Source organism: Panicum hallii, chromosome 5 (assembly GCF_002211085.1).
Source record: "Panicum hallii strain FIL2 chromosome 5, PHallii_v3.1, whole genome shotgun sequence".
NCBI lineage: Eukaryota > Viridiplantae > Streptophyta > Magnoliopsida > Poales > Poaceae > Panicum > Panicum hallii.
The window spans coordinates 4679519-4692559 of record NC_038046.1 but is presented as its reverse complement, the minus strand read 5'-3'; the positions used below and the strand labels follow the sequence as shown (position 1 = coordinate 4692559).

Sequence of the window (13041 nt, the reverse complement as noted above, 5' to 3'; positions counted from 1 at the left end):
AATCGATCCCTTTTATTATTTCTTCCTTTTCTCGTCCTTCGAGTGCAGCTTGGGAGCAGGGATGGGGATGGCATCGTCGTCTTTCTCCAATTCGTCACCTGTAAAGCTCTCGGTCGGGTTGAGCTCAAGCTTAATTTGGTTCGTGAATCATGGCAGGATGCATCGAAATCAAAGCTATTTTGAGTATCTCTGCATGATCAAAATCACAACGCAATAATTGCGCTTAGTTTATCAGTTGACGAGATCGCTAAAGCACTCCGTGATTGGTATAATGTAGTCAAGCTTGTCCAAGTTTATGAAACCCATTTTTTATTTTAATGGAGAAAACTAAGCCAAATTCACGACCTAACGTCCTAACCAATGCGACGCTTGAATGGTTTGTCATTATAGCATATTTAATATTTTTCCATCCGAATAGCCGAAGATCTGCACCTAGTTCGAATTCCAGTGAACGTATACAACATACAAATATACAACCTTACTCCTATATATATGATCCGTGGTGGACACTTTACCTCAACTCGTGTCGGATACCAGTTGGCCCATGGGTATTGGATTAGGAATTTAATAATATATTAGAGCTTAGATATACCAAGAAAATCTTTTTATATAAATTTCAGATGGAAGAACTTGGCTAGCTCCTAAATCTGAAACAGAATAAGTAGATTTGAGAAATTGTATCTCCATTCATACAATTCAAAAAGGTTGTAAAGAGGTATTCTCCGAGGCTGAAAGGTGTTTTCCTGATCAAACAAAGAACACGACCCCCGATCCAAGCGAAACGGAATGTTACACGTCGGACCCGACGGCGAACCGAAGCCAGCCAGGCCCCGCAAGGCCCACGCGCCCGGCGCGGGACACGGACACAGACGGCGGGGCCCACCCGACATCCGCTCCTCCCCGCCCTCCTTGGCACCTTCCATTCCATTCCCTTTCCTCCCTTCCCTTACGCTCTCACGCTGGCGCGGCCTACCCGTCACGCTGCGCTCCTACCACCACCACCTCTATATAATCCCCGATCGCCTTGCGCACACGCACCGACCCGCCGGCCGACGAGGAGCAACCGCGCAACGCAACGCAAACGCACACCAGCCGCGCCGCCGCCTGAGCCGTCGTGCCGTGCCGGCCCGCTCCTTCCTCCACTCAGGTGCGATCAGGCTACGGCCGCCTTGGGCCCCCGCGGTCTGCGCCCCCGGACCGTGCTTGCTCAGGCCGAGGGGGAGACGCGGGGCACGCGACCGCGGCTAGCCCAGGCGGCGGGGTGCGGAGGCGGAGAAGGTAGGTATGGAGAAGTACGAGGCGGTGCGGGACATCGGGTCGGGGAACTTCGGGGTGGCGCGGCTGATGCGCAACCGTGAGACCCGGGAGCTCGTCGCCGTCAAGTGCATCGAGCGTGGCCACCGGGTTCGTTGGACTTTTTGTTACGGCTTGGTGGTGGATTAATTACTGGGTCTGGGTGGATTTCGATGGGGTTCTAATTTTGTTGGTTTTGGGGATCTAAATTGCGCAGATTGACGAGAATGTGTACAGGGAGATCATCAACCACCGCTCGCTGCGCCACCCCAACATCATTCGCTTCAAGGAGGTTCGTCAATGTCGACCGAAATGTTTAATTGCCCATTTGCCCTCTCGATCATTTCGCTTCGCCTTTTTTTTAATATCACAGGTTGTATGATGCCATTTTAGTGCTAGAGACAGGCTTCAAAGGGTGGCGGATCAAGGATTTTTTTGAAGATATATTTTGTAGTTAGTTCGAGACGTTGTTGATTCCTCTTAATTGCATGTAGTGGGGGAATCTTTTGATTGGGGCTGTTTAATTAGGTGCCAACTTTTGCTACTTTCCTCCGTTCTTTGTCCCTTTCCATTTAGGCTATTCCCCTTGTGTTTCTCACGAATTAGGTATGCATTTTAATGTCAGGGGTTCATGCGCTTTAGATACTAGTTAGTCCATATGTTTTCTGTGTCGATTTTTCACGCAAATCTCAAAATTTAAAAGGTGCAAAGCCTTCTGCTTAAACTGCTGTGAAGTTTTTTGACCAAAAAAAAAAACTGTTGTGAAGTTTAAATGGATGAAGAAATCAGATTGTGCCTCCACCCTGTTAGCTTCAGTAGTATATTTTCTTCCTCTTTGTCTGAATGACATTGTTTTAATTGTTTTGTGAAATTTTTTTGCAGGTGATACTTACACCCACACATCTTATGATAGTGATGGAGTTTGCAGCAGGCGGAGAGCTCTTCGATCGAATCTGTGATCGTGGGCGGTTTAGTGAGGATGAGGTCTCGCAGTTTGTTCCTGAGTTTATGTTAATCTTTTAATGAAAGAGTGATACTTAATTCTTTTCTGCTTAGTGCAGGCCCGGTATTTCTTTCAGCAGTTGATCTGTGGCGTGAGCTACTGCCATTACATGGTACAAAACATACAAACAAAAGATTTCCTCCTCATTCTTGAAACAAAATCCCATCCTACTTTCTAAGAACAAAAGTTTCGTATATTTGTGTTCTGTTTTTTAGTAGAGTCTCTGGTTTTTGTTAGTGTGAAAACTGTATTTTGATGTATGAGCTTCATATCTATTTGTTATTTCCCATGATTAATTCTGAGGGCAAAGTTTTCAAATACCAGCAAATATGCCATCGAGATTTGAAGCTGGAGAATGTTCTCTTGGATGGTAGCCCTGCTCCACGGCTTAAGATATGTGATTTTGGCTATTCCAAGGTGGTTTGCTGGATCCATGGTTAATGGCTTAATACCACAATGCTATGACATTTCTATAAATTCTTATTGATCATGTTTCTGCCATGTCTGGAACAGTCATCAGTGTTGCATTCAAGACCCAAATCTGCAGTTGGAACACCAGCATATATTGCACCTGAGGTGCTATCCCGTCGCGAGTATGATGGAAAGGTGAGCTTATCTCCCTTGTTTCTTTCATATAAACTACATGTTTTTCTTGTTCCTATTGCAGCTTTGCTAGATTTTCTGTTAGGTTACTTGCAATATTTATCTAGGCATTGTCTACTACTTTGTGCAAGTGCCCTTTTGCCTTGCTTTCTTGTTCATATATGAAATATTAAGATGCAAGTTGAACTCAAAAAATCTGTCGAAGATTTGCAGTGTTTTAGCATAACATTACTGATTCACCCAGCCTTTTTAGGTACATAAATTGAACAATAGTGATCAGACTTCCCCATCACAGCCACATAGTGGGGGTACAATTGTCTATGATTGTGATGTTACATGCTTGGCTTCTCAATGTAATGAAAAGTCAGGTTGAATGATCAATCATTCTGAAACAAAAGTTGCTCCTTCAAAAATTATGTAATTCTGCATGAGCAGGGAAGAATCTTAGGAAATATATAATCCTTAATCTTATTTGTCAAATCGTAATAAGCAGTTGTGTTCTCTGGCCGAACAAATTTGGTCATTTAATGACGATGAACTAAAAAAGTTGTAAAATTCTAGTGGACGTGCCAAACCTCTTTGTTGCTGTCTTGCTGACATGCTGTTAGTGGACAGTCTTATTTGGCTACCAGATGAACCTCGCAACAATTTGATAGTGCATTTCATTCTTAGCTGTAGTCCCAACTACTGAAAGAACAAAGGATCTGAAATTCTCTTGATAAATGCTTCTGATTTGGATGAGGAGTCATTGTCAGCATCACAGCATGAGGTGCTGGAACATCTTCTGTTTGGTTTGTTGAGGTAATATGTACCACAAGTGATGTTGACATTGGAAAAGTGGAGTGGAGCTGTTTGATGACAGATCATCCATCCACAAAAGAGGTTCTTATCCTACAGATTCTCCATGTTTCTATGAGAGGTTCTTAGCCTTTGAACTGTTGATGGAGGGATTCAGCTTCTAGTTTCTTTTGTAAAACATTGGCATGAATAGATTGGTTCTGATAGGTTCATTACAAGCCAGGTTCTAAGGAGGAATATTCTGCAGTCTTATTTTCCATCTTGCATCCTCCTTAGAGACTGCTTAACGTCTGTATCTTTTGTTGAATCTAGTTTTCAGAACATAGGACGTGCAACTAAATCAATAAAGGACAATACTATGAACATTTGCATTGCACAATCCGAATGTTACACAAGCTTTGACTTCACTTTATATTGTAGGGAATGCGCTATCATGGGTAGCATTAGGTACGGCTTGATACGAAGATTCATTATTTTGGAAATTTTGTTGCAGGGACTTTATTTTAAGAAATTTTCTTAGGGCTTCTTATAAGGACACAACTAGCTGGCTGACCATTGGGCTTCATGTGTACGCCATATTGCTAATTTGAACAAGATTGTCCACCCAATTTGCGTTTTGATGCTTCTGTGACTTCTTGAACATAATATGCTCATGGTGCCCCTATCTGTTTCGATTCTTATGACTAGTGTTTTGTGTGTGATGTGTTTAGGGTTAACGTCTTTATGGTTTATACTGTGTGATTTATCCCAACCCACATACTGGTCTATACATTTTATTTATTCCTAATGCAACAGCAGAACAGAATTCCACCAGTTGAAAGCTGCGCAATCAATAAAACACCAGTTTACTGAATTTGAAGCTTTGTCAGTTTAGCACAAAACATAGACTGCAGTAAGTCATATCAAGTGCGAGTAACAGATAATTATTTCCTTCATCTAATTCCATTCTGAAAAATCTAACTCCTGACCTTGTGATTCACTCTTAGCCTAAAATAGTTAGTTAATATTTATCTAACAGAGTATTATTCAGCTAAGCTCATTGATGACAGTGATACTTGTTTATGTAGCTTGCAGATGTCTGGTCCTGTGGGGTGACTCTTTACGTCATGCTTGTGGGAGCGTACCCATTTGAAGACCCGGATGACCCCAAGAATATACGCAAGACCATTCAGGTGACAGGCTATAGTCAATGCTATAAATAACCATCCAATGTCTGCTAGCATTTCTCTTCCTCCACATCACTTTATCCTCATTCCAGTCACTCTTCACCTGCAGCAAATAATGCAAGTACAATACAAGATACCAGATTATGTCCACATATCTACAGATTGCAAACAACTTCTTGCCCGTATCTTTGTTGCCAATCCAATTAGGGTAATGATCTCAACCTGTAAATGACAGTCATGATACATCGTACTACAAATGGCATAGTATGGACCATGGTAATCTTGTCGAGTGTTGATGCCATATTTTTTACAACTATTTCCAGAGAATCACAATGATGGAAATAAAGAGCCATCCATGGTTCCTAAAGAACCTACCACGGGAACTCACGGAGACAGCACAAGCCATGTACTACAAAAGAGATAACAGGGTACCTTCTTATTCAGACCAAACGTCAGAAGAAATCATGAAGATTGTCCAAGATGCAAGGACCATGCCAAAATCATCCAGATCAGGCTACGATTGGAGCAACGAGTGTTCGGATGAAGAAGAAGAAAAGGAAGAGGAACACAGACCAGAGGAGAACGAGGAAGAGGAAGATGAATATGATAGGAGGGTCAAGGAGGTCCATGCAAGCGGAGAACTCCGAATGGACGCTCTACACATATGAAATCTTGTGGAAGAAAGTTGCATGTAGATAACCGGGTTACTGCGAAGCTGAAGATTCAGTGGGATGTGTGGAATTTTGGCTGCAGTATTGCTTCTGTTTGGTCGTCCCCTCCTGTAACATAATTTACTTGATACACTGAGACAAACTAAAACCTTCTTATATATACTTGGAGACGACGAAACCTGTAAATATGAACCATGTGCCAGTCTGTCTGCATTGTACAGTCTGATGGGTTCCAGTGTGATAATTCTAACGGCTGTTGAAGTGGGATCAATGCTATCCACCACCAGCTGAACATCCAGCATAGATATTGGAAGGGACAGATAACTGTGATTGTCTGATTGATTGGTTTGAATCTTTATACTATGAACACATACTGTCATGCATCAGAAAATGTAAGAAGCTCTTGGTAGTATCCCCAGGGGCGCCGCAGAGGTTTCAATGCTGCAAGACTGCAACATATGCTTTAACCTATTGTAGCCAATCTAGGTGTCCGATGACAATAATCTGGCATCGTTAGTTGAAAAGCATCAGATGCATATTGGAGCTAACCCTATTTCAGAGTGATTGTGATTTAAATCTTGAGAGAAACAAACGAAGCAGGAACAAACAAATGTAGCCACAACAGGACATGCTGCATGTCCTACAACATCAATTCTGCAATGAAAAATTGATAATTAATGTGCAATTCAAAGGATTACAAGTTAGCTCTACTGAATTGGTTCACTGTACCATTTGCTACAACAAAATTCCAGGGGTGGACATGGAACTGTTTATGCGAGATTGATTGAATGCTACAAATTAACATGCACTGATGTACAGAGCTAATGGTTTGGATCAAGACTGGACTGTACTTTACATTATGTTTGCCCTGTTATCATTTCAATTAGCATGGATTAGCATTAGAATATGCACTTACACAAAAAAAGTGAGATGCTCTTGAATATTAGTCACCTTTTGAGATGACAACAAAGACATCATCTAGCGACCACTTCCTAATCTCAGCCTTATGTTCTGGGTTAATGATTGCCTGGTCAGTGTTAGCAAGGCGGTACCCTATCACAATCTCTTCTCTATCACGAGCCCTAACCATTATATCGAAGAAACTCAATTCCTCTTGCTCATACAGGTAAAATTCAGCAGATCGAATGCACATCTCATTGCCCTGTAACATGCAAAGGAAAAAAAATCAGGAGCAAGACATGGCAAGCTGGGTAGTCAACAGATAAAGGAGGATGCATATTAGAAAAGTACCTCCTCAGCAAAAAGTTCTTCAAGCACTCTGTTTATTTGCTTGTCTTCCGCTACCATTGCAAGAGCCATACTTACAAGTTCATTTGACAAAACATAATCACTAATTTTGGAGACAGATACAAGATTTCTTGTTCTAGAGTCCAGTATTTCACTGATGATTATAGATTTGTCTGATGCATGCTGCATTTCCCGAATCCAGGAGCTGTGACAGAAGCCATTGTAACGCTGAGGTGATTTTAGCTCCTTCGATGGAAGACGCTTAGACTGTAGAAGGCATACAACAATAATGCACAAGTCATTCATTTATACACTGTGTATGTTATAATACCCGGCTGCTTTATTCTCACCTGAATATCACGAATTAGAAGAAGTGTAGCCAAAGAACGTGAATCAGAATGTACAATGGAGTCCTCCACCGACTCATCTGCAAGAATTAAAATCTGTTGTTTCAAAGTTAGCACTGGAGATACTTCTGGGGAGGTAAATTAGCAATTGGAGAAATATAATCACAGCAAGAATAATGGTGCTGATGCTTTAACTCTATGTAAACAAACCAACTTGCAGGCTTCAAACTTTATCTCAGTTATGTGATGAAGATCTAAAACATAAGATAATGAAACTTAGTACATATATTAACAGACCATTTCACACAATTGCAATTTGCAAACACATGATTATATGGGCACCTGAAGCTTCAACTGGAATATGATAATAACAGATCATTCGAATATGTTATTACCTCGCTGTCGATTCATCACTTATTTCTTTTATCAAACAAAGATTTTTTCAAAATGTCTATAAAAAAGAGCAATTGTACTCACCGAGTCAAATGTCTCCAAAGGCAAGTTTTCCAAGTGCCGCCTGATGACAGCATTCCCTTCTTTATGTACAAGTTTAATGTTTGTTAACCCACATATATCCAAACCACCGTCAGTCAGTTTTATCTCCCTCTCCTTCTCCGGCACCTCATTGAACATCCATAATTCTGAACCTGGAGCAAGAAATGCTTCCAAAACCTAAATAAAAGCACTAAAGTTTGTTACCAAAAATATGATTTATCAGACATCATTCAGAGAAAATAGTTTATTAAAGTTACCATTATCATATCATGGATGTCACGGCGCCAACCACAGAACAAAATCTTCTCTGGATATTTGGGAGGGGTCGGTATGTTAGGCAGGAAACCCTTACTTACCTGAAAATAGATCGCATCTATCAGGTAAAACTCTTATTGAACCTTAGTAGAAGTGAGGAAATTCACCTCTGATAGTGGGGCAGGAGCATAGGTATCATCATCTTCTGCAATAACAAGGACCTCATCGCCTTCCCTTAAAACATATTCATCATCAGGATTCATTAAGATCTTTCCGGCTTTTGAAGCAACCTTGACTCCACAGGGTACAGCATCAGGAAATGAGATCAACACATCCCCAAACCTCATGCCATCTAATTCTGGCCATCTTTTAATATAAAACTCTGCATTTTCAAATCCCAATATATCTTCCCATATCTGCAAAAGTGGTTGAGGGGTTAATATTTTGAGTGTGGTGATCCATACCAAGGGGAAAAAATGCAGGGCCAAATAAAATTTGGTCCACCATGGAGCTTCAAATTTCAATCACATAATAAGTGAACACTGGAACAGATTTGGATTAAAAAAAAGGTCAAAGATCTAACAGCTGAATGCATCTGGGTAATGCCTTTGATATTATGAGTTTAGAACTTCCATAGATTTAAATCTGTAGCAACAACAATGTCTTTCTTATACATGTGTATTTGTGTAAAGAGAAAAGGGGTACCATACAGAAATCCTAAAATACCATGATTCAAGGAAAGTTACAGAGGTTAATATAGTTCACTATACAACCAGAATAACACTGAGATGTACCTGTGCCAGGCCAGGTTGGAGTGCACACTGTATCATCAAACGTCCAATCACATCATGAGCAACAACCGTTTCGATTAGTTCACCTCCGACCAGTTTCACTAAGGGTTCATTGTCAAGATCACTCATCTCTACAACAACATGGCCTCTTAGACCCTCCTTGACTCCGGTCAGACTCAGCACCACTCGTAAAGCTCGTGCATCGCTCTATGGGACACAAAATGTGAGCATATGGAATAATATGATAAGCTCCACAAATATTAAATGTGCGTAGAACAAAACTACTAACTTGGTCTGCATTTTCATCAGATGCTAAAACAATAATAGCACGCGCTTTAGAAACAGAAACCTGCCAAAAAAAAAGAGAGATCTGCTATTGAGATGAAATCATCAAAAGGAGTGCTGCATGGTGCATCGAGCAGGGACAACAAGATGAGAATTGTTAACCTTCTACCTTTTTCAAATCTGCAAGAATTAGAGGGCTGCCACTCCTACATATAACAGATGTTCCCATGAAGTCAAATTCTAGCTTTGCTATGTCCATCTCCATCTCTTCCTTGTCTCTTTCTGCCAGAACAACAACTACACCACCACCAATACTCTTATTTGCTATAGCTAGCTGCTTCAGAAGAGATCCCTGGTCCAGTACAGATATCATAAGCCAAATTATTCAATTTTATTAATGCTTACAAAAATAGAATTTGGTGTTTGCTGCACAACTTCTCTCATTGGTATTAGAGGATAAAGTACAAAAGAATTGCATATTTATCTGATCATATACATATTTTACATATTAAAGCAGTTTTCTATCAGAATATTACCAGCTTGTCACTCCATCCGAGGATTAGTATATGGTTGATCTCTATCACCTCACTTTTCCCCTTACGCCAAGAATCTACCTTCTCTGATATTGCATCTGACACAAGCCCAAGCATCGTGGCAAACACCAGCATGCCCCCAGAGCTAATTGACACAGACACAATCCTTGGCCCCAGGCCAACCTGATCGGCATGGTTTCCAGAATCTGCCACAAAAGTCCAAGAAAGCCAAAGAGCCTCCAGGAATCCACTGCCACTAACAACATACAGTGCAATCCCACCTGAAGCAATGAGAATTATGGTGGCTAATAGGAGGGCAAGAAGCTTTGCATATGGGTGTCCTGAGAAGAACACATCAACTTTATAGGCAATCCTCTTCTTGAGAGGCACTTCTTCCTCGCTACTTCTCGTCCTCATGGAATTTGTTTGTCTCCGTCGGAGCTGATCAATGTACTTAAACAGGAATAGCGGGACTGCAAGAGCAAAGATGGTGCTAGGTGGAGCTAAATTCCAATTCCCCGAGTTGATAAAAGCAGAGCCATGGTCCCTGTCAATCCAAGACACCTTCTCAGTATCCTTACGGTCTCCAGCATTGCCATCACTGCACGATATGATCTTTTCCTGGCAAAATATTGAAAACTTCTAAATTGTTAGCAGAATGAACTCATGCAAAACAGTTAGCGGAACAAAATTTCACAGATGACAGATCAAAGAGATAACCTGAAGTCTCATAACTTTTATCCATTGCCAAATAGCGAGGGCAGAGCTAGTGAAAGTTACGACCAGCAACTGCAATAAAGGGAAATGAGCCAAAATAGCACATGAATCGTGAAAGTTACGAGTTATGACCAGCTTTTATGGCAGAGGCATGCTACAGCTAGCTTGACTTACGAGCGGGAGATACGGAGAGAGATCAAATCGCGGAGCGCGCGGGGGTGGAAGTGGAGGCGGCAGCGGCCTCCGCTCCTCGAGCAGCGCCGGGCGCTTTACCACGGACGCTAAGCTCTTCTCCTCCTCCCTCTGCGAGACCGACACCCTCGGCGGCACGGTGGGGTTAGCGCTCCGGTGGTCAGCACTCGTCGGGGTCTGCTGCTGCTGCCGCGGCGGCCGCGGCCGCGAGGCGTGCGGCCCGAGGAACGACGGGTAGCACCAGTCGCGGTCCAGCACCCCACCGTTGGGCGCCGCGTAGGAGGGATCGTCCACGGCAACGGTGAGCCGCCGCGGCGCCGCGGACGCCGGAGGCGGAGGGAGGGGCGCCGTGGAGGAGCGGCGGACGAGGATGCTGTCTCTTACACCAACTCCTCCTCCGCCGCCGCCTCCTCCTACCCTATCAGCAGCCAATATGGAAGCCGCGGCGGAGCCGGAGATGGTGCGCGACTTGGTGAGCTGCGGCCGCGGCGGCCGCGGCTCAGGGCTGGCCCCGCCGCCGTCCCGCGGTCCAGGGCTCGGGCTCGCGGCGTCGCCCCCGTCGCTCTCCGCCATTAGCAGCGAGCTCAAGCTCCTTCCCCTCCCCTCCCTCCGGCGCCCGCCCGGTAATAATAAACCACTCCCAAATGGCCCTTTAACCATGTGATTGCTTATCCGCCCCCACTAACCCCTCTCCACCAGCACCTCTGACTCGCGGGCCACCCTCCTTCGGCCCCACCTGTCAGAAGCATCCACCGCGTGATGCGAACGGTTTGGCCCCTAGCTTATGGAGGCACGTAACTGTGTAAGTGTAACTGCTGCTACAGTGCCGACTGCCGAGAGCAAGCGGGAGGACGGAGGAGGAAGCAGACGGGCGGCACGGCAGCGGCGGCGATCGCACGGGAGTCACGTGCGGCGCGCGTGAGTGGCCGCAAAGGCAGGCGATCGCCCGTGCTGCCTGTCCCACCGAACACCCACTTGGCCGGTTGGCCCTACCGGTCTATCTCCACAGTCCCCATGGGGCCCGCAGCGCGCAGTGGGCGAGAGCGAGATCTTCGCGCCGCTGCTGTGGGGGCCGGCGGGCGACGCCGACGCGACGCGACAGAGGTGGTGGCGGGAGGCCAATGTGCGATCGGGGCCGTCGGCCGCTGCCCTCGCCGGCGAAGGAACCGGATCTGCGCCGTCCGCGGCATAGGACACTGCCACTGGCAGTGGCATTAGCCTAGTGAAATGTGCCTCGCTAAACCGCTTCAACTAGCGATAAATCTACACGTCGCGGCAGGAGGTGATGGGTGCCGGCCATGTGCTCGTGCATCGTTTGATGGTTTTTCTTTGAATTATTTGATGGTTGGTTCTGAGGGGAGATCTTTCCATGATCCTTTGTTTATTGAAAGCAACTCTTTTCCGTTGCGGCCTCGCGGGGTGACAACTGACACACGAGTGACAGACCAGTGTAGAGAATGAGAATCATGAAGTATTAGTTTATTTTTCTCATATGATGCTAGCCAGTTTCAGAACAAATCAACAGATCCAGAAACTTGGAGTTTCCCTTAAACATCAGACACCCTTTTTTTTCTCATTGTGCTCTGTAAATAAATTGTTAATCTAGACCAGTGTATTTAGCTATAGAAATCGGGTGATGGATGGTAAACGGTTCTTTTTTTTTTTGAAAAATACCAATTCCTATGATCCAGTGATCATGGTGTGAAAACAGCTTATGGGTTGCGGAGAGCTAAATTGTGAAAACTTGAACGTTTTAATAAAGCCGGTGACTGTTTTTTGCAACTTGCATGATAGCTTATGACCACTTTTCCCCTTCTCTTACTTGGCCCATGCAACACAATGAAGGAAAAGAGGTGGGGGTGAAAGAAACAAACCATTATGAGTGAATAAATATGTGTGACACAATCTGGTAGAAACTGGTGGAGAGCAAATCATTGGAATCTACTATTTGAGGCCAGAAGCTGTCAATTTGTTTACATTTCGGCTTATAAAAACTTGGATCTCGTAAAGGCGAAAGAAACAGCTCCAAGGAGTCTTAGCCTAAACATGATTTAGAAAATATCATCGCATATGAGGGCATCAATTGGGTTATGGACCTAATTGCTGTTTTCCAACTTACGCGATTTGGGAAAACTGATCGATTTTGTTCAACCTTTAATTTCTTTTGTAATGTGCCACGTTGCACTACATTGTGCATAAAAAGGGATAGCAAGTATCTGCTCTTCTTCGAGGACAGCATGCTTACATGGACATAGACGGAAAACATTGGAACGAGAAGAATAGTAAGAAAGCTGCCAAAAAGAGAGATGCGTGGGTAAAATACTGTAGCAACCAAGGTTGTGATGACAATGCTGGTAGAGACTAGACACATGGCTGATTGATCCCCTCCACAAAATCGCCAAGCAAGAAAACCAACGTGACATCGGGACTTGATCTCGAACTGCAGCGCTGCAGCCGCAGCAAGCAGTAGCGAACAAGTATCAATTTAGCAAATCCAACATACACAGCCGTCTAGTACTTGTTATCCGGTCAGCTGAACGCTTACGTGGTCCAATAGGAGGCGTCTTGCCGTGCCCAAGTCAAGTGCTGTGCTGTACCCACCGGTTGCGGACCCCACATTCGCTCGACACCATTCGCTGGCTAC

The 13041-nt window shown here is 44.1% G+C and overlaps 2 protein-coding genes across 4 annotated transcripts; one reads left to right on the top strand and one right to left on the bottom strand.

Annotated features, from left to right (window-relative positions):
- The first annotated feature begins 951 nt into the window (after positions 1 to 951).
- On the top strand, positions 952 to 5773 carry LOC112895524 (serine/threonine-protein kinase SAPK4). The gene is made up of 9 exons (XM_025963479.1): positions 952 to 1404; positions 1511 to 1585; positions 2176 to 2277; positions 2355 to 2408; positions 2621 to 2713; positions 2810 to 2902; positions 4765 to 4869; positions 4973 to 5071; positions 5187 to 5773. Exons 1-9 carry the CDS (start codon positions 1285 to 1287, stop codon positions 5529 to 5531), a joined length of 1086 nt encoding a protein of 361 aa, XP_025819264.1. The 5' UTR covers positions 952 to 1284; the 3' UTR covers positions 5532 to 5773.
- An 82-nt stretch (positions 5774 to 5855) lies between these two features.
- LOC112895523 (probable ion channel POLLUX) lies at positions 5856 to 11208 on the bottom strand. Of its 3 annotated transcripts, none has more exons than XM_025963475.1 (13): positions 10380 to 11182; positions 10209 to 10277; positions 9492 to 10109; positions 9125 to 9307; positions 8960 to 9019; positions 8674 to 8877; positions 8047 to 8295; positions 7882 to 7980; positions 7607 to 7801; positions 7133 to 7225; positions 6786 to 7049; positions 6486 to 6696; positions 5856 to 6188 (listed from the first exon to the last, which is right to left on the bottom strand). In XM_025963475.1, the coding sequence occupies exons 1-13, from the start codon at positions 11055 to 11057 to the stop codon at positions 6175 to 6177; spliced, it is 2937 nt and encodes a 978-aa protein (XP_025819260.1). In that variant the 5' UTR covers positions 11058 to 11182; the 3' UTR covers positions 5856 to 6174. The 3 variants fall into 3 exon arrangements, with proteins under 3 accessions (XP_025819260.1, XP_025819261.1, XP_025819263.1); XM_025963476.1 differs by lacking the exon at positions 5856 to 6188 and adding an exon at positions 6215 to 6402; XM_025963478.1 differs by lacking the exons at positions 5856 to 6188; positions 6486 to 6696 and having other exon boundaries at positions 7133 to 7209; positions 10380 to 11208.
- Between the last annotated feature and the right edge of the window lie 1833 nt (positions 11209 to 13041).